This window comes from Oncorhynchus tshawytscha, linkage group LG29 (assembly GCF_018296145.1).
Source record: "Oncorhynchus tshawytscha isolate Ot180627B linkage group LG29, Otsh_v2.0, whole genome shotgun sequence".
NCBI classification, from domain to species: Eukaryota; Metazoa; Chordata; class Actinopteri; order Salmoniformes; family Salmonidae; genus Oncorhynchus; species Oncorhynchus tshawytscha.
In genome coordinates, this window is record NC_056457.1 from 38860841 (window position 1) to 38886028 (window position 25188).

The 25188-nt window shown below is 42.1% G+C and overlaps 1 protein-coding gene across 4 annotated transcripts in view; it reads left to right on the forward strand.

Annotated features, from left to right (window-relative positions):
* Window positions 1–832: 832 nt before the first annotated feature.
* The window catches only part of LOC112227445 (LIM domain and actin-binding protein 1-like), a 28764-nt gene continuing 4408 nt past the window's right edge, over window positions 833–25188 (forward strand). The window contains exons 1-7 of one of the 4 annotated variants that reach the window (XM_042308888.1): window positions 833–935; window positions 1717–1899; window positions 2349–2409; window positions 2513–3031; window positions 11589–11670; window positions 18023–18165; window positions 19473–19520. In XM_042308888.1, the coding sequence (XP_042164822.1) occupies window positions 1763–1899; window positions 2349–2409; window positions 2513–3031; window positions 11589–11670; window positions 18023–18165; window positions 19473–19520 (990 nt within the window). In that variant the 5' untranslated portion in view covers window positions 833–935; window positions 1717–1762. The other 3 variants (XM_042308887.1, XM_042308886.1, XM_042308885.1) reach the window with 3 other exon arrangements.

Below are 25188 nucleotides of genomic sequence, written 5' to 3' on the forward strand. Positions count from 1 at the left end.
ATAGAGTTTTTCTCTCGCTTTAAAATGATTTGCTTACAAGTTTTGGGGTTTTGATTTTGATATCTTATTTTTGTTAACAATTCTATACATTTTGGTTTCAATTGTTTGGTTTTTGATTTCAACATCCATTATTTCACCCGTCCTTCAAGAATATAATGTTTACATTCTCAACTTTATTTTTCATGTTCACAATGTATTTTATTTTTTGAATTCAATACATATGGTGTGAAATTGACCCATAGACTTGCCTAGTTAAATAAAGGTCACATAAAAAATATATAAAAACGTGAAATTCGTTGTGGGAATCTGATTGCAGCTCAAGTCGAACATGAAAAATAAAGTTAATAACTAGAAACATGTCTGAAGGTTAATGAGTACTCAGGCCATAGGGCCAAAGGGTTAGAGTTAAATAGTGTGAGAGAGAGCAAATTTAAACCTAACCTCATTCATACCTTCCTGTTCAGAGCAGAGAGAGAGAGAGAGAGAGAAGGGCCCAAGGCCGTGACACGAAACTGCCTACACAGCCGTCCTGGTCACCCTACCTCAGTAACTCTCTGTAACTGTACAGTACAGTGTCCCAATGGGTGCTTAAAATACCTCTCTTTTGAAGACCGGAGTCTCCACAACTCTACTTTTGATACAACATACTATAGTTGATGATAGTACCTGTATCAAGGTGAGAGGATCTTAAAAGAGGAAGCTCCGGGGTATTTTTTATTGGTCACCATCATAGTACATCTGCTATTGGACTGCAGAGATTCCATCTGTGTTGTAAACGTATAGCTATAAACATTCTCTAGTCAGCTGTAATAAGGAAGGACAGAGGACTTTGGTCCGAGACGCTGGTTTGAAGCAGTACGTAACGTGTGTCTTGTGATGAGCTCGACGCTCCTCTGACTGCGACAAGGAGAGACGACCAGCGGACTTCACTAAAGGTAAAGGCTAGATTGATAATAATGGTGTGATGTTGAGTAATATATAATATACAATAACAAATCCTCATTTGAATCAATGGACAAACAACTATCTGCATTTTTGATCGGTTTTGATGAGGAAGTGTTTCACTCCACTGCTGAACTCTGCTGTGTGTCTGAATGCCCCTGTCTCTTAATTCCAAATCAAGTAAAGTGGAGAGGCATTGTTTGGTCTTTGAGAGTTACATTGTAACATTGTAGTAGTAACAATATCATAGTACAGTGACAAAATACTGTAATGTATTATATTCACACTGCTCTGGTGAATGGAGACCGATTCCTTCACACTGCTCTGGTGAATGGAGACTGATTCCTCCACACTGCTCTGGTGAATGGAGACTGATTCCTCCACACTGCTCTGGTGAATGGAGACTGATTCCTTCACACTGCTCTGGTGAATGGAGACTGATTCCTCCACACTGCTCTGGTGAATGGAGACTGATTCCTCCACACTGCTCTGGTGAATGGAGACTGATTCCTTCACACTGCTCTGGTGAATGGAGACTGATTCCTTCACACTGCTCTGGTGAATGGAGACTGATTCCTCCACACTGCTCTGGTGAATGGAGACTGATTCCTCCACACTGCTCTGGTGAATGGAGACTGATTCCTTCACACTGCTCTGGTGAGTGGAGACTGATTATTCTCCTGTGAGACTCTGTCCTCAACAATGAGTGCTATCTATGACAGCTGACTCTTCCATGTCGATCAGGTGTTGAGGTTTGGTGTCCTGTGTTTTGAGAGGTGCTGTGACATCATTAAGGGGTGCTGTGACATCATCATCGGCCATGGAGGGGAGGAGTGTTCTGAGGCGTGCCCAATCTCTACGGAGCGTCTCTATGGGTGACGGAGACAAGCCCGCCTGGGCGGAGGCGGGGTTTAGGGACAGGATGAAGTCCATCTCCGTATCTCAGATGTTGACCAGGTGAGAGGAACCAGAACCAGAACCTTTACCATTTAACCAATAGCAAGCTCCATAGGCACCAGGTTTTAAGTCAATTCCAATTGAAGTCAGTCAATTCAGGAAGTAAACTGAAAATGACAATTCAATGAAAACCTCCTTTTATTTTCAATGACTTCACAATAAACCGAAGGAGGAGAAACTATTCCTTTTATCACTTTCTGAATTAACTGACTTAAACGTAATGGTCTCTGACCCAGCTTTTAGCACATGACCAGCTCCATAGGTACAGGGGACCAGCTGGCTTTTCTCAAATCCTAGCCTTAACCATTAGGTGAGGGAAATGCAACACTGACGTATCAATGTCTGGGGTAAACTTCATCCCACACCGAATTGCTTGAGCATTGCAATGTCTGTTTTGGTGAATAAGCTTACAGAGTATTGATGAAGGATTTGTCTTGTTCACATAACAGATACCAAGCCAGCCCTTCAGTAGAGGTCCCTACCCTGAACCATGTGGAGCACAAGACTGAGGTAAAACATCACACCACATTTTATGTCATCAACCTCTGATTGTCGACTGTCTCAGGATGGACACTAAGCAGCACCTGTCGTCTTCTGATTCTTTCTCCAGCAGATAACCAAGCATCAGACCTCCTTCTCAACCGTCCGTGAGAAAACAAAGAGACAACTGGCAGAAAGCGCACAGGAGCGCAAGCTGGAGTCCCTGATGAGAAACAACGGAGTGAGAGAGATGACCAGGATCCAGCCCAGTGTGTCAGAAGTGAGAGAGAAGACCCGTGGGTCAACTAGCCTGTTAGGAGAGACGTCCCGGGGATCGGCCAGCCTGTTAGGGGAGAAGTCCCAGAGGTCGACCAATTTGTCCCGCAGTAAGTCCATGTCCAGTCTCCCTGGCCCCTCTCCCAGAATCGACCCGGCCGGGAGTATCAGAGCCCTGAAGGCTCTCTTCGAGTCAAAGGTCACCAAGGAGAAGGTGAAGAGCATCATGGGAGCTGTAGGCCAAACACCATCACGTCCCAAGATGGCAGCTGCGGCCCCAGCCATCAACGGGTTGGTGGAGGAGAGAAAGGGCCCTATAGAGGAGAAAGCTGTACCTTCACCTGCATCCCCGGCTAGAGAGGAGGTCACTACACAGGTGAGCCAAACAAATCAAAACAATCAAATCACATTTTATTTGTCACATGCGCCGAATACAACAGGTGTAGACAGTTACATGAAATGCTTACTTACGAGCCCTTTCCAAACAATGCAGAGTTAGAAAGTAAGGCAAGAAAATAAAGGAAATAGTAACAAAATAAAATAACAATAACATGACTACATACAGGAAGTACCTGGTAATAACATGGCTATATACAGGAAGTACCTGGTAATAACATGGCTATATACAGGGAGTACCAGGTAATAACATGGCTATATACAGGGAGTAACAGGTAATAACATGGCTATATACAGGGAGTACCAGGTAATAACATGGCTACATACAGGAAGTACCTGGTAATAACATGGCTATATACAGGGAGGTAATAACATGGCTATATACAGGGCGTACCATGTAATAACATGGTTATATACAGGAAGTACCTGGTAATAACATGGCTATATACAGGGAGGTAATAACATGGTTATATACAGGGAGTACCAGGTAATAACATGGCTATATACAGGGGTACCAGGTAATAACATGGTTATATACAGGGAGTACCAGGTAATAACATGGTTATATACATGGAGGTAATAACATGGTTATATACAGGAAGTACCTGGTAATAACATGGCTATATACAGGGAGTACCAGGTAATAACATGGCTATATACAGGAAGTACCAGGTAATAACATGGTTATATACATGGAGGTAATAACATGGTTATATACAGGAGTACCAGGTAATAACATGGCTATATACAGGAGTACCAGGTAATAACATGGCTATATACAGGGAGGTAAAAACATGGTTATATACAGGGAGGTAATAACATGGTTATATACATGGAGGTAATAACATGGTTATATACAGGGGGTACCAGGTAATAACATGGTTATATACAGGGAGTACCAGGTAATAACATGGCTATATACAGGAGTACCAGGTAATAACATGGTTATATACAGGAGTACCAGGTAATAACATGGTTATATACAGGGAGTACCAGGTAATAACATGGCTATATACAGGGAGGTAATAACATGGCTATATACAGGTAATAACATGGTTATATACAGGGAATACCAGGTAATAACATGGCTATATACAGGAGGTAATAACATGGTTATATACAGGGAGTACCAGGTAATAACATGGCTATATACAGGGAGTACCAGGTAATAACATGGTTATATACAGGAGTACCAGGTAATAACATGGCTATATACAGGAGGTAATAACATGGTTATATACAGGGAGTACCAGGTAATAACATGGTTATATACAGGGAGGTAATAACATGGCTATGTACAGGAAGTACCAAGTAATAACATGGTTATATACAGGGAGGTAATAACATGGCTATATACAGGAAGTACCAAGTAATAACATGGTTATATACAGGGAGTACCAGGTAATAACATGGTTATATACAGGGAGTACCAGGTGGTTATATGGTTATATACAGGGAGGTAATAACATGGCTATATACAGGAAGTACCAAGTAATAACATGGTTATATACAGGGAGGTAATAACATGGCTATATACAGGAAGTACCAAGTAATAACATGGTTATATACAGGGAGTACCAGGTAATAACATGGTTATATACAGGGAGTACCAGGTAATAACATGGTTATATACAGGGAGGTAATAACATGGCTATATACAGGAAGTACCAAGTAATAACATGGTTATATACAGGGAGGTAATAACATGGCCATATACAGGAAGTACCAAGTAATAACATGGTTATATACAGGAGTACCAGGTAATAACATAGTTATATACAGGGAGTACCAGGTAATAACATGGTTATATACAGGGAGTACCAGGTAATAACATGGTTATATACAGGAGGTAATAACATGGTTATATACAGGGAGTACCTGGTAATAACATGGTTATATACAGGAGTACCAGGTAATAACATGGCTATATACAGGGAGTACCAGGTAACAACATAGCTATATACAGGGAGGTAATAACATGGTTATATACAGGAGTAATAACCTATATACAGGAAGTACCAAGTAATAACATGGTTATATACAGGAGGTAATAACATGGCTATATACAGGAAGTACCAAGTAATAACATGGTTATATACAGGAGTACCAGGTAATAACATGGTTATATACAGGGAGTACCAGGTAACAACATGGTTATATACAGCAAGGTAATAACATGGTTATATACAGGAGTACCTGGTAATAACATGGTTATATACAGGAGTACCTGGTAATAACATGGTTATATACAGGAGTACCTGGTAATAACATGGTTATATACAGGGAGTACCAGGTAATAACATGGCTATATACAGGAGTACCTGGTAATAACATGGTTATATACAGGGAGTACCAGGTAATAACATGGCTATATACAGGGAGTACCAGGTAATAACATGGTTATATACAGGGAGTACCAGGTAATAACATGGTTATATACAGGAGTACCAGGTAACAACATGGTTATATACAGCAAGGTAATAACATGGTTATATACAGGGAGTACCTGGTAATAACATGGCTATATACAGGGAGGTAATAACATGGTTATATACAGGGAGTACCAGGTAATAACATGGCTATATACAGGGCGTACCAGGTAATAACATGGTTATATACAGGGAGTACCAGGTAATAACATGGCTATATACAGGGAGGTAATAACATGGTTATATACAGGGAGGTAATAACATGGCTATATACAGGAAGTACCAAGTAATAACATGGTTATATACAGGGAGTACCAGGTAATAACATGGTTATATACAGGGAGTACCAGGTGGTTATATGGTTATATACAGGGAGGTAATAACATGGTTATATACAGGGAGTACCTGGTAATAACATGGTTATATACAGGGAGTACCCGGTAATAACATGGTTATATACAGGAGTACCAGGTAATAACATGGCTATATACAGGGAGTACCTGGTAATAACATGGTTATATACAGGGAGTACCTGGTAATAACATGGTTATATACAGGGAGTACCAGGTAATAACATGGCTATATACAGGGAGTACCAGGTAATAACATGGCTATATACAGGGAGTACCAGGTAATAACATGGCTATATACGGGGAGGTAATAACATGGTTATATACAGGGAGTACCAGGTAATACCATGGCTATATACAGGGCGTACCAGGTAATAACATGGTTATATACAGGGAGTACCAGGTAATAACATGGTTATATACAGGGAGGTAATAACATGGCTATATACAGGAAGTACCAAGTAATAACATGGTTATATACAGGGAGGTAATAACATGGTTATATACAGGGAGTACCAGGCAATAACATGGCTATATACAGGGAGTACCAGGTAATAACATGGTTATATACAGGGAGTACCAGGTAATAACATGGTTATATACAGGGAGGTAATAACATGGTTATATACAGGGAGTACCAGGTAATAACATGGCTATATACAGGGAGGTAATAACATGGTTATATACAGGGAGTACCAGGTAATAACATGGTTATATACAGGGAGGTAATAACATGGTTATATACAGGGAGTACCAGGTAATAACATGGTTATATACAGGGGGTACCAGGTAATAACATGGCTATATACAGGGAGTACCAGGTAATAACATGGCTATATACAGGGAGGTAATAACATGGTTATATACAGGGAGGTAATATCGTGGTTATATACAGGGAGTACCAGGTAATAACATGGAAAAACCACAACAGACATGGTCTAGTAGTGTACCCTATTAACTCATAGTGAAAAACCACAACAGACATGGTCTCGTAGTGTACCCTATTAACTCATAGTGAAAAACCAGAACAGACATGGTCTAGTAGTGTATCCTATTAACTCATAGTGAAAAACCACAACAGACATGGTCTCGTAGTGTATCCTATTAACTCATAGTGAAAAACCAGAACAGACATGGTCTAGTAGTGTATCCTATTAACTCATAGTGAAAAACCAGAACAGACATGGTCTAGTAGTGTATCCTATTAACTCATAGTGAAAAACCACAACAGACATGGTCTCGTAGTGTATCCTATTAACTCATAGTGAAAAACCAGAACAGACATGGTCTAGTAGTGTATCCTATTAACTCATAGTGAAAAACCAGAACAGACATGGTCTAGTAGTGTACCCTATTAAACCTTGGGACCTGGATAGGGTATGGTGAGAAGAATGAAGGGAGTCTGAAACCTTGAAGATTTAAAAAACGTTTATCAGGTGCTTCTCTCTTCAATACAGTTTTCAGTTGTCTCTCTCTAAATCAACTGGCTTGGCTACTCATTTACAATTGTAAATAACCAACATACCAAAACACAATGAGTAAAAAGGTATTCATTATCATCTTATCTTATAGATACATTTTCATCATGTAAATTCTCAACATATTATCCCTAAAACAGTTAGTGTGGATGTTCCTTGGTCCTGTCGCCATGACTACAACAGGCTAGCTTGACTGGAGCTAACTTTAGCTGATGTTAGCTTCTATGCTAACAGACTTTTACATTAAAACATCATTTTTAAAAAATGATATCATTACACTCCACTTAACTTGGTGTCTCCTATCTTATGCTTTGTAACTCGCTCACCGCGATGATGAGGTTTAAAATTCAGTTGGCTCTCGTTCAACTGACTCACTGCCTAGGCAGATTAGTGTGAGAGTGAGAGTGAGTGAAACAACCACTAGAGCGAAACAAAGGCAAACACCTCTTGACTATAAATACTGTAAATGATTACAGCATGCCAGAGATTAAGCTGCCATATGTCTTACATTCTCCCACATATAATTGAACAATAAGACACGAGGGGGTGTGGTGTATGGCCAATATACCGCGGCTTCTTAGGCACGACGCATCGTGGAGTGCCTGGACACAGCCCTGGACACAGTGGTAATATTGGCATTGAGATAGAAGCTGTTTTTCAGTCTCTCGGTCCCAGCTTTGATGCACCTGTACTGACCTCGCCTTCTGGATGAAAGCAGGGTGAACAGGCAGTGGCACGGGTGGTAGTTGTCCTTAATGACCTTTTTGGCCTTCCTGTGACATCGGGTGCTATAGGTGTCTTGGAGTGCAGGTAGTGATGCGTTGTGCAGACCTCGCTACCCTCTAGAGAGCCTTGCGGTTGTGGGCGGAGCAGCTCCCGTACCAGGCGGTGATACAGCACGACAGGATGCTCTCAATTGTGCATCTGTAAAAGTTTGTGAGTGTTTTAGATGACAAACAAAACATTTATTCACCACGCTGTCTGTGTGGGTGGACCATTTCAGTTTGTCTGTGATGTGTACGCCGAGGAACTTAAAACTTCCCACCTTCTCCAGTACTGTCCCGTCGATGTGGATGGGGGGGTGTTCCCTCTGCTGTTTCCTGAAGTCCACGATCATCTCCTTTGTTTTGTTGACGTTGAGTGTGAGGTTATTTTCCTGACACCACACTCCGAGGGCCCTCACCTCCTCCCTGTAGGCCGTCTCGTCATTGTTGGTAATCAAGCCTACCACTGTAGTGTCATCCGCAAACTTGATGATTGAGTTGGAGGCGTGCATGGCCACGCAGTCGTGGGTGGACAGGGAGTACAGGAGATGGCTGAGAACGCACCCTTGTGGGGCCCCAGTGTTGAGGATCAGTGGGGTGGAGATGTTGTTACCTACCCTCACCACCTGGGGGTGTCCCGTCAAATTCCATGACCCAGTTGCACAGGGCGGGGCCAAGTCCCTGTGCATGGTACGGTATAGAACTGAAACATTAACTCATGCTCTGGAATGCTCTTTAGGTTTTATCACCCAGAGACATCGGAAATCTCCTGTCAGTGTCTCCCAGAGGCCCATCCTCAGTAGAACACACAATAGTTAACAGAATACTCTATTATTTTTTTATATTTTTTTATTTCACCTTTATTTAACCAGGTAGGCAAGTTGAGAACAAGTTCTCATTTACAATTGCGACCTGGCCAAGATAAAGCAAAGCAGTTCGACAGATACAACGACACAGAGTTACACATGGAGTAAAACAAACATACAGTCAATAACACAGTATAAACAAGTCTATATACAATGTGAGCAAATGAGGTGAGATAAGGGAGGTAAAGGCAAAAAAGGCCACGGTGGCAAAGTAAATACAATATAGCAAGTAAAACACTGGAATGGTAGTTTTGCAATGGAAGAATGTGCAAGGTAGAAATGAAAATAATGGGGTGCAAAGGAGCAAAATAAATAAATAAATCAAATACAGTGGGAAAGAGGTAGTTGTTTGGGCTAAATTATAGGTGGGCTATGTACAGGTGCAGTAATCAGTGAGCTGCTCTGACAGTTGGTGCTTAAAGCTAGTGAGGGAGATAAGTGTTTCCAGTTTCAGAGATTTTTGTAGTTCGTTCCAGTCATTGGCAGCAGAGAACTGGAAGGAGAGGCGGCCAAAGAAAGAATTGGGTTTCTGTTGCATTATGTTGCATAAAACAACCATTTGATGCAATAAAAGTATTATAGCACATTCTTGCAATTTTCCACTATAAATGCAGGTTAAAACCATGGTAATTCCATGATCCACATCTACCTTGGTATAACTGATGCAATACCATGGTAATATTTAGGTACAATGGCAGTACCATAGTAGTACCCTCATATTTCAAGGCATAAACCATGGTATATTTCCATGAGTCAGACTATACCATGGTATAGCTGAACGTACTATACTAGTATCATTATACATGTTTTAAGGGGTTGCATAAATTGTGGTGAGTAGTTGACTCAAAGAGAGAGAATAATAGTTATGTACAGCACTTTGTGACATCAGCTGATCAAACACCTGGCTCAAACAGAGAGGGATGCTGTGTTAGCTAGCTGGCTAAGGCTATCAAACAGAGAGGCATGCTATGTAAGCTAGCTGGCTATGGCTATCCAACAGAGAGGGATGCTATGTTAGCTAGCTGGCTAAGGCTATCAAACAGAGAGGCATGCTATGTAAGCTAGCTGGCTATGGCTATCCAACAGAGAGGGATGCTATGTTAGCTAGCTGGCTATGGCTATCCAACAGAGAGGGATGCTATGTTAGCTAGCTGGCTATGGCTATCAAACAGAGCTTTTCGTTTTATTAATTTATTGCCAATGGGGACCAAGAGTATAACCGCTAAAGTGCTTTCTGACTGTACACTGTACTGCATGATAGTAGCGGGTTAGTTCTCAAAGCTATGTTGACTATGACGGTAGCTAACTAATATGGTGACAACGATGTAGGCTGTGTGTGTAGCAGTTAGTGGTTATGGTATAAAGGTTTGGCTTGAAAAGGTGTATTCGCCTGGTCACAGACAGCTCTTGTGTTGTGCATTGATGTTCACAAGTATAGGGAAAAGGTGAGAGATAGATGCATAGATGCCAGAAGGAATTATACAATGAGCAAAGGGATCATGTATGTGGCTGCTAAGAAATGGAACTGTGTTTTCTTAAATGGAAGCAAACGGAACCAAACGGGGATAAACATACCTGCATTTGTCCAATAGAAACTCTCGTTTGCGACTTTGATTAATGATAACACCCTAGATCAACTAGATGCAGGCAAGAGTGTGCAAGGTGGTATTGAATGTGTCACCTTGATTACTAACATTTTTCTCTCGACCTGTGCACCTAGGCTAGGTTGTAGCAACCTCTTGATGGTTATACGGAAGATTTGAGTATCATGTAGTAGCCTAAACCTATCGATGTTACATTGAGCTGGGTGAATGGAATATGAATGACAGTCATCCAATATACTGTAACAGAAATAAGGCTGGTAACCATGGTATTATTCCAGTAATCATGGTATTATTCTAGTAATCATGGTATTATTCCATTTATCATGATATTATTCCAGTAATCATGGTATTATTCCAGTAATCATGGTATTATTAATCATGGTATTATTCTAGTAATCATGGTATTATTCCAGTAATCATTGTATTATTCTAGTAATCATGTATTATGCCAGTTACCATGGTATTATTCTAGTAATCATGGTATTATTCCAGTTACCATGGTATTATTCCATTTATCATGATATTATTCCAGTAATCATGGTATTATTCTAGTAATCATGGTATTATTCTAGTAATCATGGTATTATTCCAGTAATCATGGTATTATTCTAGTAATCATGGTATTATTCCAGTTACCATGGTATTATTCTAGTAATCATGGTATTATTCCAGTTACCATGGTATTATTCTAGTAATCATGGTATTATTCCAGTAATCATGGTATTATTCTAGTAATCATGGTATTATTCCAGTAATCATGGTATTATTCTAGTAATCATGGTATTATACCAGTTACCATGGCATTAATCCAGTTATCATAGTATTATTCCAGTAATCATGTTATTATTCCAGTTACCATGGTATTATTCCAGTAATTCAGTGGTATTATTCTAGTAATCATGGTATTATTCCAGTAATCATGGTATTATTCCAGTAATCATGGTATTATTCCAGTAACCATGATACTGTTCTACTGCTAATATACCGTATCATGTCTGGTGGTTAGCAGTGATATCATACAAACTTTGTCATGTCTGTCCCCCGAGGTTGGGAGAATGATGCGCTCAGATAGGAGAAAGACCATCAGTGGTATCAACCTGGAAAAGATATCTACAGCATCTCAGGATGGTGAGTAACTACAGAACTGTCCTAGTCATCATATCACGTGATTACATTTCATCAGCAATGTACAGCAATGTATATATCTCACTCATGTCATACAGACCCCCACAACAGTCAACCTACTGTATCTACACTATATATACACAAAAGTATGTGGACACCCCTTCAAATTACTGGATTCGTCTTTATCAGCCACACCCGTTGCTGACAGGTGTATAACATCGAGCACACAGCCATGCAATCACCATAGACAAACACTGGCAGGAGAATGGACTGAAGAGCTCAGACTTTCAACAAGTCAGTTTGTCAAATTTCTGCCCTGCTACAGCTGCCCCAGTCAACTGTATGTGCTGTTATTGTGAAGTGGAAAAGTCTATGAGCAAAAACAGCTCAGCCGCGATGTGGTAGGCCACACCAGCACACAGAGTGGGACCGCCGAGTACTGAAGCGCATAGCGCATAAAAATCATGTCCTCGGTTGCAACACTCACTACAGAGTTCCAAACTGCTTCTGGATGCAACTTCAACACAATAACTCTTCGTCGGGAGCTTCATGAAATTAGTTTCCATGGCCGAGCAGGCTCACACAAGCCTAAGATCACCATGTGCAATGCCAAGTGTCGGCTGGAGTGGTGTAAAGCTCTCCACCATTGGACTCTGGAGCAGTGGAAACACGTTCTCTGGAGTGATGAATCACGCTTCACCATGTGGCAGTCCGACGGACGAATCTGGGTTTGGTGGATGCCAGGAGAATGCTACCTGCCCAAATGCTTAGTGCCAACTGTAAAGTTTGGTGGAGGAGGAATAATGGTCTGGGGCTGTTTTTCATGGTTTGGACCCCTTAGTTCCAGTGAAGGAAAATCAATACTACAGCATACAATGACATTCTAGACGATTCTGTGCATTGTGGTAACATTCTGGAGAAGGCCCTGTCCTGTTTCAGCATGACAATGCCCCGTGCACAAAGCGATGTCCATACAGAAATGGTTTGTTGAGATCGGTGTGGAGGAACTTGACTGGCTTGCACAGAGCCCTGACCTCAACCACATCGAACACCTTTGTGATGAATTGGAATGCCGAAGGCCAGCCAGTCCTAATCACCCAACATCATTACCCGACCTCACTAATGCTCTTGTGGCTGAATGGAAGCAAGTCCCACAGCAATGTTCCAACATCTAGTGGAAAGCCTTCCCAGAAGAGTGGAGGCTGTTATAGCAGCAAAGGGTGGACCAACTCCATATTAAAGCCTTCCCAGAAGAGAGGAGGCTGTTATAGCAGCAAAGGGTGGACCAACTCCATATTAATGCCCATGATTTTGGAATAAGATGTTCGACGAGCAGGTGTCCACATACTTTGGGACATGTAGTGTATTATAGACGAGACGATAGGTATTGGTGGAAGCTCAATGTTAAATTCAAATCTCCCTCCATCATATCTAATCCAATGTGACACAAATCTCCCTCCATCATATCTAATCCAATGTGACACAAATCTCCCTCCATCAAAGCTAATCCAATGTGACACAAATCTCCCTACCATCATATCTAATCCAATGTGACACAAATCTCCCTCCATCATATCTAATCCAATGTGACACAAATCTCCCTACCATCATATCTAATCCAATATGACACAAATCTCCCTCCATCATATCTAATCCAATGTGACACAAATCTCCCTCCATCATATCTAATCCAATGTGACACAAATCTCCCTACCATCATATCTAATCCAATGTGACACAAATCTCCCTCCATCATATCTAATCCTATATGACACAAATCTCCCTCCATCATATCTAATCCAATGTGACACAAATCTCCCTCCATCATATCTAATCCAATGTGACACAAATCTCTGTCAGGTTGGATGGAGAGCATCGCTTCACAGCTATTTTCAGGTCTCTCCAGAGATGTTCGATCGGGTTCAAGTCCAGGCTCTGGCTGGGCGAAGCTCCTACCCAGAAAGACTGGTGATTCTAACATGTATTAACTCAGGGAAAACTTCTATAAATGACATATTTTGGTATTTCATTTTAGATACATTTGCAAGAATATCTAAAAACATGTTTTCAACTTGTCATTGAGGGATATTGTGTGTAGATGTGTGAGGGAAAAGAAATCAAATCTATTTTTGAATTCAGGCTGTAATACAATGTGGAATAAATCAAGAGGTGTGAATACTTTCTGAAGGCACTTCATGTATTTCAGAAACACTGTCTAGAAACCTATGTGATACTGGCTGAACCAAAGGGTAAACACTGCCTAGAAACCTATGTGATACTGTCTGAACCAAAGGGTAAACACTGTCTAGAAACCTATGTGATACTGGCTGAACCAAAGGGTAAACACTGCCTAGAAACCTATGTGATACTGGCTGAACCAAAGGGTAAACACTGCCTAGAAACCTATGTGATACTGTCTGAACCAAAGGGTAAACACTGCCTAGAAACCTATGTGATACTGTCTGAACCAAAGGGTAAACACTGCCTAGAAACCTATGTGATACTGTCTGAACCAAAGGGTAAACACTGCCTAGAAACCTATGTGATACTGGCTGAACCAAAGGGTAAACACTGCCTAGAAAGGCCCTTGTCTGAGAGACCTCCCTCTCTCTCTCTCTCTTCTCCTCTGTTATATAGGTCTTTATTCCATGTTAATGATGTGGGCTGTAACTCTAACTTCAAGATACTATAGCATCAAAGCTCATGTTATTGGTCACATACACATGATTAGCAGATGTTATTGGTCACATACACATGGTTAGCAGATGTTATTGGTCACATACACATGGTTAGCAGATGTTATTGGTCACATACACATGGTTAGCAGATGTTATTGGTCACATACACATGGTTAGCAGATGTTATTGGTCACATACACATGGTTAGCAGATGTTATTGGTCACATACACATGGTTAGCAGATGTTAATGGTCACATACACATGGTTAGCAGATGTTATTGGTCACATACACATGGTTAGCAGATGTTAATGAGACTGTAAGAAATGCTTGTGCTTCTAGTTCCGACCATGCAGTAATATCTAACAAGTAATCTAACAATTTCACAACAACTACCTTATGCACACAAATACCCACAAATGTAAAGGATTGAATAGAATATGTACATATAAATATATGGATGAGCAATGGCGTGCGGCATAGACAAGATGCAGTAGATGGTATAGAGTACAGTATATACAGTGGGGCAAAAAAGTATTTAGTCAGCCACCAATTGTGCAAGTTCTCCCACTTAAAAAGACGAGAGAGGCCTGTAATTTTCATCATAGGTACACTTCAACTATGACAGACAAAATGAGAGAAAAAAATCCAGAAAATCACATTGTAGGATTTTTTATGAATTTATTTGCAAATTATGGTGGAAAATAAGTATTTGGTTGGTTTCTTTTGATTTTCCCATGATGTCAAGCAAAGAGACACTGAGTATGAAGGTAGGCCTTGAAATACATCCACAGGTACACCTCCAATTGACTCAAATGATGTCAATTAGCCTATCAGAAGCTTCTAAAGCCATGACATAATTTTCTGTAATTTTCCAAGCTGTTTAAAGGCACAGTCAACTTAGTGTATGTAAACCTCTGACCCTCTGGAATTGTGATACAGTGAATTATAAGTGCAATAATCTGTCTGTAAACAATTGTTTGTATTGTGCACAAAGTAGTTGTCCTAACCGACTTGCCAAAACTATAGTTTGTTAAAACAAGAAATTTGTGTAGTGGTTGAAAAATGAGTTGACTCCAACCTAAGTGTATGTAAACTTCCGACTTCAACTGTAGGTATTCCTCTTGTTCAGTTGGGATAGGGCAGTGTGCAGTGTGATGATGATTGCACCGTCAGTGGACAAATTGGGGCGGTAAGCAAATTGGAGTGAGTCTAGGGTATCAGGTAAGGTGGAGGTGATATGATCCTTGATTAGTATGTCATAGCACTTCATGATGACAGAAGTGAGTGCAATGGGGCGATAGTCATTTATTTCAGATACGTTATCTTTCCTGGGAACAGGAACAATGGTGGCCATCTTGAAGCATGTGGGGAAAACAGACTGGGATAAGGAGAGATTGAATATGTCCGTAAATACACCAGCCAGATGGTCTGCGCATGCTCTGAGGACGCGGCTAGTTTGGGCCGACAGCCTTGCGAGGGTTGACTGCGGCGAAGGAGAGCCCACAGGTTTTGGTAGCGGGCTGTGTCAGAGGCACTATATTGTCCTCAAAGCGAGCAAAGAAGTTGTTTAATTTGTCTGGGAGCAAGATGTCGATGTCCGCGACTTGGCTGGATTTCTTTTTGTAATCTGTGATTAACTGTAGTCCCTGCCAAGTACGTCTCATGTTTGAGCCGTTGAATTGCGACTACTTTGTCTCTATACTGACGCTTTCCTTGTGGAGGGAATAGCTGCACTGTTTGTATTCTGTCATGTTTCTGTTCGCCTTGCCATAATTAAAAGCGGTGGTTGGTGCTTTCAGTTTTGCGCGAATGCTGCCATTAATCCACAGGGTCTGATTTCAAATAGGCTTTTACAGCAAAAGCACCACAAATGACTACGTTAGGTCACCACCAAGCCACAGAAACATACAGCCATTGTCAAGCCAAAGATAGCAATCACAAAAAGCACAAATATAGATCAAATTAATTACTAACCTTTGATGATCTTCATCAGATGACACTCATAGGACTTCATGTTACACAATACATGTATGTTTTGTTTGATAAAGTTCATATTTATATCAAAATCTGAGTTTACATTGGCGCGTACATTCACTAGTTCCAAAAACATCCAGTGATTTTGCATAGCCACATCATTCAACAGAATACTCATCATAAATGTAGATGATAATACAAGTTATACACATGGAATTATAGATATACCTCTCCTTAATGCAACCGCTGTGTCAGATTTTTTAAAAACTTTACGGAAAAAGCAAACCATGCAATTATCTGAGACGGAATTAGTCAAATTAGCCACCATGTTGCCATCAACATAAACAAGAAATTACATGATAAATATTTCCTTACCTTTGATGATCTTCATCAGAAAGCACTCCCAGGAATCCCAGGTCCACAATAAATATTTGTTTTGTTCGATAATGTCCGTTATTTATGTCCAAATACCTCCTTTTGTTAGCGTGTTTGGTTTACATATCCAAACGCTCGTTCTGGTCAGCGTTACGTCGGACAGAAACTTCAAAAAGTTATATTACAGGTCGAAGAAACATTTCAAACTAAGTACAACATCAATCATTAGGATGTTTTTAACATATATCTTCAATAAAGTTCCAACCGGAGTATCTAGTGGAAGCCCTAGGAAGTGCAACTTCATTAATATCTCAAGTGGATTTCAATGAGAACTGTGTTGAATACATACCCGCCTCAGATTTCTCACTTCCTTTTTTGATTTCTCCTCAGGTTTTTGCCTGCCATATGAGTTCTGTTATACTCACAGACGTCATTCAAACAGTTTTAGAAACTTCAGAGTGTTTTCTATCCAAAATAGAGAACGTTATAATCTCTGATGTCTTTCTGGAAGGCAACTCGTGCCCTAATTTCGTGTACCTTGTTGTCTAGAGATTGGACATTGGCGAGTAATATGCTAGGAAGCGTATTACAGTAGTTGTCTATGTTGTCTTTGGGTTTTTATAAGCCAATAGATCTAGGGCTGAAGTGAGGTGAGGACTGAAATTTCCACTACAGCTGATACAGACTTGATCCTCTCAATCACATGAGACACATTTGGCAGAAGTAAAGACACTACAGACCAAAGACACTACAGTATGAAGATCGGCAGAAACTGCTTGTCCAATAGAAATCCCCGATCACACTTGTAGGTGATGTCATTGCCGCGTTGGCTAGCTAAGCTCGTGCGTAGAAACAGGTCATCGTGTCTAACGGTCATCTCGCGTTCGTGCAGGCCATCAAATCAAAGGCAATATAAAGCTGAAAACGTTGGAGTAATAACACGTTCAACTACTGAAGACATGGGCTCCAATCAGGGCTGTGCCTTTAGATTTGGAGAAAATAAACAGCTAAGGAAGAATTCTTCACTTCTCTCATTGACTTCCCAAATCACAAACCACAAACCTCTGCCTGGTCTGCTTGGTCTGCTTCACAAGCGTTCCCGGAAGTCTCACCATGTTGCTCCTCTGGGTTTAGAAAGGCTGTGAGTGGACGTAATAGGTTAGGGTTACACACAGAACATTAAGATACGCTATCATCACAACGAAGTGGGGTAAAACTGTGAAATGGTATAAATTTGCTGTGCATCACAGCTAAGAATGTCTTGTAAGATATCAATGGGAAAGTGTGTGCAAAAAAAAACTGTTTGTCCCTCTTATATTTCCGTAGATGACAAGAGGAAGTCGATCTCAGACCTCAGTGACGCCGGTTCCTCCTCCTTCAGCCCAGAGAGGGAGAAACCGTCCGCTTCTGTCTCTGTCAGAGCCATATCTGCTCTCTATCTGTCCAAGGTAGCAGCTGCAGAGTCAACGGTCAGTACTCCTTCCCTCGCTCCTCTGAGATGTGTCTCATTGGCCCTGGGGTTAGAGGTGTTACAGTATTTTATCTATGAGCTATAGAACTTTGTCCATCTTATCTCAAAGATCTATACATCAGGACTCTCCAACCATGTTCCTTGAGATCTATCGTCCTGTAGGTTTTAACTCCAAACATGTTCATGGAGATCTACCTTCTGGTAGGTTTTAACTACAACCATGTTCCTGGAGCTCTGTCATCCGGTAGGTTTTAACTCCAACCATGTTCCTGGAGCTCTACCTTCCTGTAGGTTTTAACTCCAACCATGTTCCTGGAGATATATCATCCTGTAGGTTTTAACTCCAACTATGTTCCTGGAGATATATCGTCCTGTAGGTGAGGTGGAGTGTGATCTCCAGGAACATAGTTGGAGTTAAAACCTACAGGAGTATAACTCTCCAGGAACAGGGTTGGAGTTAAAACCTACAGGAGTATAACTCTCCAGGAACAGGGTTGGAGTTAAAACCTACAGGAGTATAACTCTCCAGGAACAGGGTTGGAGTTAAAACCTACAGGAGTATAACTCTCCAGGAACAGGGTTGGAGTTAAAACCTACAGGAGTATAACTCTCCAGGAACATAGTTGGAGTTAAAACCTACAGGAGTATAACTCTCCAGGAACATAGTTGGAGTTAAAACCTACAGGAGTATAACTCTCCACGAACAGGGTTGGAGTTAAAACCTACAGGAGGGTGAATCTCCAGGAACATAGTTGGAGAGTCCTGCTATAGCTCCATGTCTGTCTTCTGTAGGATCTATATACAGTATATATATCTGTCTTAGACAGTGCTGTACTCTGGTGTCAGAAAACATCAAGGCCTCTGGTGTCCACAACACACAGAAGACATCAAGGCCTCTGGTGTCCACAACACACAGACAACATGAAGGCCTCTGGTCTCCACAACACACAGACAACATGAAGGCCTCTGGTCTCCACAACACACAGAAAACATGAAGGCCTCTGGTGTCCACAACACACAGACAACATGAAGGCCTCTGGTCTCCACAACACACAGAAAACATGAAGGCCTCTGGTGTCCACAACACACAGACAACATGAAGGCCTCTGGTCTCCACAACACACAGACAACATGAAGGCCTCTGGTCTCCACAACACACAGACAACATGAAGTCAGATCACTGAGAATCCAGTCGAAAAATATACAGTACTATAACTGTTATGTAATTATCGTGATTATCCTTACAAATAAAAGTAATTATATTAGTTTGTCATATTGAACTAATATTATGATGTTTCCCTGCAGGCTCAAGATCCATCCTCTCCAACCAAGAGAGGAGTGAAACCCTCCAAGGTAGGCAGAGGAGTCCTGTTGTCTTCTTAAACATCTCAGAGTTGGCATGACAAGGTACAAGGTGTATTTTAGAAGGATTGTTTGTTTGGCTTGCAGGTAACGTTGTTTTGCTGTTGATTTTGTTGTAATATAATGGGATTTTGTCAAACCATAACCATACAAACACTGAAAAATATGAATAAGCCTAACAGAATGTTTCACTGAGGAATGTTTGGAGTTCAACTAACAGAATGTTTGGAGTTCAACTAACAGAATGTTTGGAGTTCAGCGAATAGAATGTTTGGAGTTCAGCTAACAGAATGTTTGGAGTTCAGCTAACAGAATGTTTGGAGTTCAACTAACAGAATGTTTGGAGTTCAGCTAACAGAATGTTTGGAGTTCAGCTAACAGAATGTTTGGAGTTCAGCTAACAGAATGTTTGGAGTTCAGCTAACAGAATGTTTGGAGTTCAACTAACAGAATGTCTGGAGTTTAGCTAACATAATATGACTTGGTTTGTAGAAGCTGTTTGCAAAGAAGTATCTTAGTGACTTGGTTGGAGCTGGGGTTGGAGTTGGGGCTGGGGTTTGGGGAAATGTGAAGAGAACATCAGCTTTGTTTGAGCAGCCATTGGATAGCCAGAACATTCAAGAGGAGAGGGTTAACGGGGCCACGGACAAGGTGGAGAGGACTGATGCTGCTCATGGGGAACTTACTGAGTGTGAGGAGGAGGAGTTGGTCACATTGGACGTCCAATCTGCTAAGAGGGTGTTTGAGAGCCAGCAGCTCGACAACCTTTTGGCCAGCCAAGATGAACGTGTAGCCCTGGACAAGGCCATCGTGTCGGAGGACAAGTGAGGAGCAATTCCTAAGAGAAAACAAGTGTTTGAGAAGAGAAGCAGTAAGACAGTTCAGAGAGTCATTAAAAGCACATTTGTTTTACAAATCTTGATGTGAGTTCTCAATCCGGGGGAGAAGCTCTGGATGCCGGATGTAACAATGCACACAGTTATTGAGGTCCATGATGGGGTCTCCACAGTCAAACACGTCTTTGAGAGAGTCACAGTGCGCTTCAACAGCAGACGTTGACATTGAAACTAGTCTAACAAGTCAAAGGTGTCAGTGCACTCTATTTGAAAGCAGTCCTTTCAGAGAAATGAACATAACAGGATGTCTATCACATCTGTAGGAACCAAAGCCCCAGAATAACCCTTCACCTCAAGGAGACTTAGCTCCAGACAGATGGGTCCAGGGGGAGACGTTGGTGTTAGAGGCTACTGTTAGGAACAGAGCTCAGTTGTTTAACTCCATGCTGTTCAACCTGATCAAGCACCAGAACAGAGTGGAGATAGAGACAGTGGCAGAGAGCATCAACAACACAATGAACTCTCTCCATCACTTCAACGTCCTCCACTCCCACGGATCCATCATCGAGGCTAGTGAGACAAGAAAGGGTCAGAAGGCTAGGTATGGGCTGACCTCCGTCCCAACGCCAGAGATAGAACAGGATGAGGTGGCTGAGGGCAGGGTTAAGAACTTTATCCTCCAGCTGTTTCCCCAGACAACCCTTAAGCCTCAGGTAGCAGGGGAATGTGGAGGTCACCATGGTGACAATACCTGTCTATCGGGTACATCTGGTTTTAAAGATAAAGAGTACAGAACAACTAATATTCTCCAACTCACTGAGGACATCCTCAGTCAGGACAGCTCTCTGATGAATGTAGTAGTTATACAGGAGGATGGTCAGGAACGGGCTGAGGTCACCATTAACTCCTTGTAGAGGAGAGGTGGAGAGGTACCTCCCACCCACAGGAACAGAGGATGGAGACAAACGTCCTACACGTAGCTGCAGGAGGTGACAAGAATAAAACAGAGACTAGTCATGTAAGGAGAGGCGATGTGAAGTCAACCGTCAGCCTTGTCTTGGCCACCAGTCAGAACCTCTCAGACCCAGCCTATTACGGACATGAGGTCAAGGGGAATGTCACAGTTATTTAGGAGCTGCATTGAGAAGGGTGATCTGGAGTATTTCAAGAACCTGCAAGTCCAACCAGAGAGGAGGAGGAGGAACTCCAGAACCAGACTGACATTGTAACGGGTGTCTACACAGAGCCAAAGACACATTATCTTCAACAACAACCAGAGGACCCTATGGAGCAGAATGATCCGGAGTCCCAGTTGATGTGAAGAAACTGAAGAGCATGTTCTCAGCCAACCAGAGCTGTGTCCAACAAAAGGAGAATTTGCTTTGCCAAGGACCGGCAGGCCAAAGTACCATACCTGCAGAGAGGAATGGTTTTCCAGGACGCGACATCAACGCACCTAGACACTCACCTGGGCCGGGGAAGAATCAAAGCTTGAGACACTCACCTGGGCCGGGGAAGAATCAGTGCTGTTTTGAATTCAAAGAAAATTGTACCTACGCACTGAAGAAGGCAGTAATGCCGAAACGTCTGTGTACCCTATCCCAGATGCACTAAAACATTTAAAACATGAAATAATGAAGTAAGATTTATGCGACATATTTTTGAGTGCAAACCCATTAGACCTCTTTGAGGGAGATGCTAAGGCGTGATGCTGAAGCCTCAGGATTAAACACATGACCTTAAATGTAGCGTCCCAGAAGACACCTGTCCACCTCGAGAAACAGAAGGAAGAGATGGTAGTGGAAATGCTGGATGAGGAAGACAGAATCTCAAACCTCCAGGCTGCCATCTACACCCACCAACAAGCCACCATGAAGGCCAAGGCCCTTCAACAGGCAGTAGTTAGAGAAACAGGTCAAAGCTGTTCAACAGGCAGTACCAGAGAAACAGGTCAAAGCTGTTCAACAGGCAGTACCAGAGAAACAGGTCAAAGCTGTTCAACAGGCAGTACCAGAGAAACAGGTCAAAGCTGTTCAACAGGCAGTAGTTAGAGAAACAGGTCAAAGCTGTTCAACAGGCAGTACCAGAGAAACAGGTCAAAGCTGTTCAACAGGCAGTACCAGAGAAACAGGTCAAAGCTGTTCAACAGGCAGTACCAGAGAAACAGGTCAAAGCTGTTCAACGGGCAGTACCAGAGAAACAGGTCAAAGCTGTTCAACAGGCAGTACCAGAGAAACAGGTCAAAGCTGTTCAACAGGCAGTACCAGAGAAACAGGTCAAAGCTGTTCAACAGGCAGTAGTTAGAGAAACAGGTCAAAGCTGTTCAACAGGCAGTACCAGAGAAACAGGTCAAAGCTGTTCAACAGGCAGTACCAGAGAAACAGGTCAAAGCTGTTCAACAGGCAGTACCAGAGAAACAGGTCAAAGCTGTTCAACGGGCAGTACCAGAGAAACAGGTCAAAGCTGTTCAACAGGCAGTACCAGAGAAACAGGTCAAAGCTGTTCAACAGGCAGTACCAGAGAAACAGGTCAAAGCTGTTCAACAGGCAGTACCAGAGAAACAGGTCAAAGCTGTTCAACGGGCAGTACCAGAGAAACAGGTCAAAGCTGTTCAACAGGCAGTACCAGAGAAACAGGTCAAAGCTGTTCAACGGGCAGTACCAGAGAAACAGGTCAAAGCTGTTCAACGGGCAGTACCAGAGAAACAGGTCAAAGCTGTTCAACGGGCAGTACCAGAGAAACAGGTCAAAGCTGTTCAACAGGCAGTACCAGAGAAACAGGTCAAAGCTGTTCAACGGGCAGTACCAGAGAAACAGGTCAAAGCTGTTCAACAGGCAGTACCAGAGAAACAGGTCAAAGCTGTTCAACGGGCAGTACCAGAGAAACAGGTCAAAGCTGTTCAACGGGCAGTACCAGAGAAACAGGTCAAAGCTGTTCAACAGGCAGTACCAGAGAAACAGGTCAAAGCTGTTCAACAGGCAGTACCAGAGAAACAGGTCAAAGCTGTTCAACAGGCAGTACCAGAGAAACAGGTCAAAGCTGTTCAACAGGCAGTACCAGAGAAACAGGTCAAAGCTGTTCAACAGGCAGTACCAGAGAAACAGGTCAAAGCTGTCCAACAGGTGGCACTACATTTTGATTGAGGAAATGATGATGTCATTTACATATATTTTTGCTCTGCCTTATCTATAACAAAATCCCCACTACAAGTCAGATTTGTGACACTGGGGACACGTCCGACACGGCTCTGAGAAGCTACACCAAACGCTACCACGCAGCCGGGCCGGTGCATAGCAAGGAACAGCCGGTGACCTGCCACTGACAAATGACCCGCCATCACCCACCCCCCTGCGCTTCTCTCTCGCTCTTCCCATTCAACGAGAGACAGACATGCCACCAGAGGTCTCTTCACAGTCCCCAAGTCCACAACAGACTATGGGAGGCGCACAGTACTACATAGAGCCATGACTACATGGAACTCTATTCCACATCAAGTAACTGATACAGCAGGAGAATCAGATTTATAAAAACAGATAAAAATACACCTTATGGAACAGAGGGGACTGTGAAGAGACACACATAGGACAGACACATGCATACACACACACGATAACGTGCACTATACACACATACACATGGATTTAGTTCTGTAGTGGTGGAGTTGGGGCCTGAGGGCACACAGGACCTAATGGGGATCCATAATAAACCCAGGAGGAATAGCTGCTGCCTTGACAGGAACTAATGGGGATCCATAATAAACCCCAGGAAGAGTAGCTGCTGCCTTGGCAGGAACTAATGGGGATCCATAATAAACCCCGGAAGAGTAGCTGCTGCCTTGGCAGGAACTAATGGGGATCCATAATAAACCCCAGGAAGAATAGCTGCTGCCTTGACAGGACCTAATGGGGATCCATAATAAACCCCGGAAGAGTAGCTGCTGCCTTGGCAGGAACTAATGGGGATCCATAATAAACCCCAGGAAGAATAGCTGCTGCCTTGACAGGACCTAATGGGGATCCATAATAAACCCCGGAAGAGTAGCTGCTGCCTTGGCAGGAACTAATGGGGATCCATAATAAACCCCAGGAAGAGTAGCTGCTGCCTTGGCAGGAACTAATGGGGTTACATAATGAATAAAAATGTCTTATCAAGTGTTTTATTGTATCAGAAAATACCCTAGAATATTTATAATCAGCCAGTAGTGTTGTGATGGTATTGAATCAGTCAGTAGTGTTGTGATGGTATTGAATCAGTCAGTAGTGTTGTGATGGTATTGAATCAGTCAGTAGTGTTGTGATGGTATTGAATCAGTCAGTAGTGTTGTGATGGTATTGAATCAGTCAGTAGTGTTGTGATGGTATTGAATCAGTCAGTAGTGTCGTGATGGTATTGAATCAGTCAGTAGTGTTGTGATGGTATTGAATCAGTCAGTAGTGTCGTGATGGTATTGAATCAGTCAGTAGTGTTGTGATGGTATTGAATCAGTCAGTAGTGTTGTGATGGTATTGAATCAGTCAGTAGTGTTGTGATGGTATTGAATCAGTCAGTAGTGTCGTGATGGTATTGAATCAGTCAGTAGTGTTGTGATGGTATTGAATCAGTCAGTAGTGTCGTGATGGTATTGAATCAGTCAGTAGTGTTGTGATGGTATTGAATCAGCCAGTAGTGTTGTGATTGAATCAGTGGGTAGGCAGTCATTGTAAATAAGAATGTGTTCTTAACTGACTTGCCCAGTTAAATAAAGGTTCAATTAAAACAGAGAACACCTTGTCTTTGATTTGTTTAACTGAAATGCATTTCAATATTATCACAATTTTTTAAAA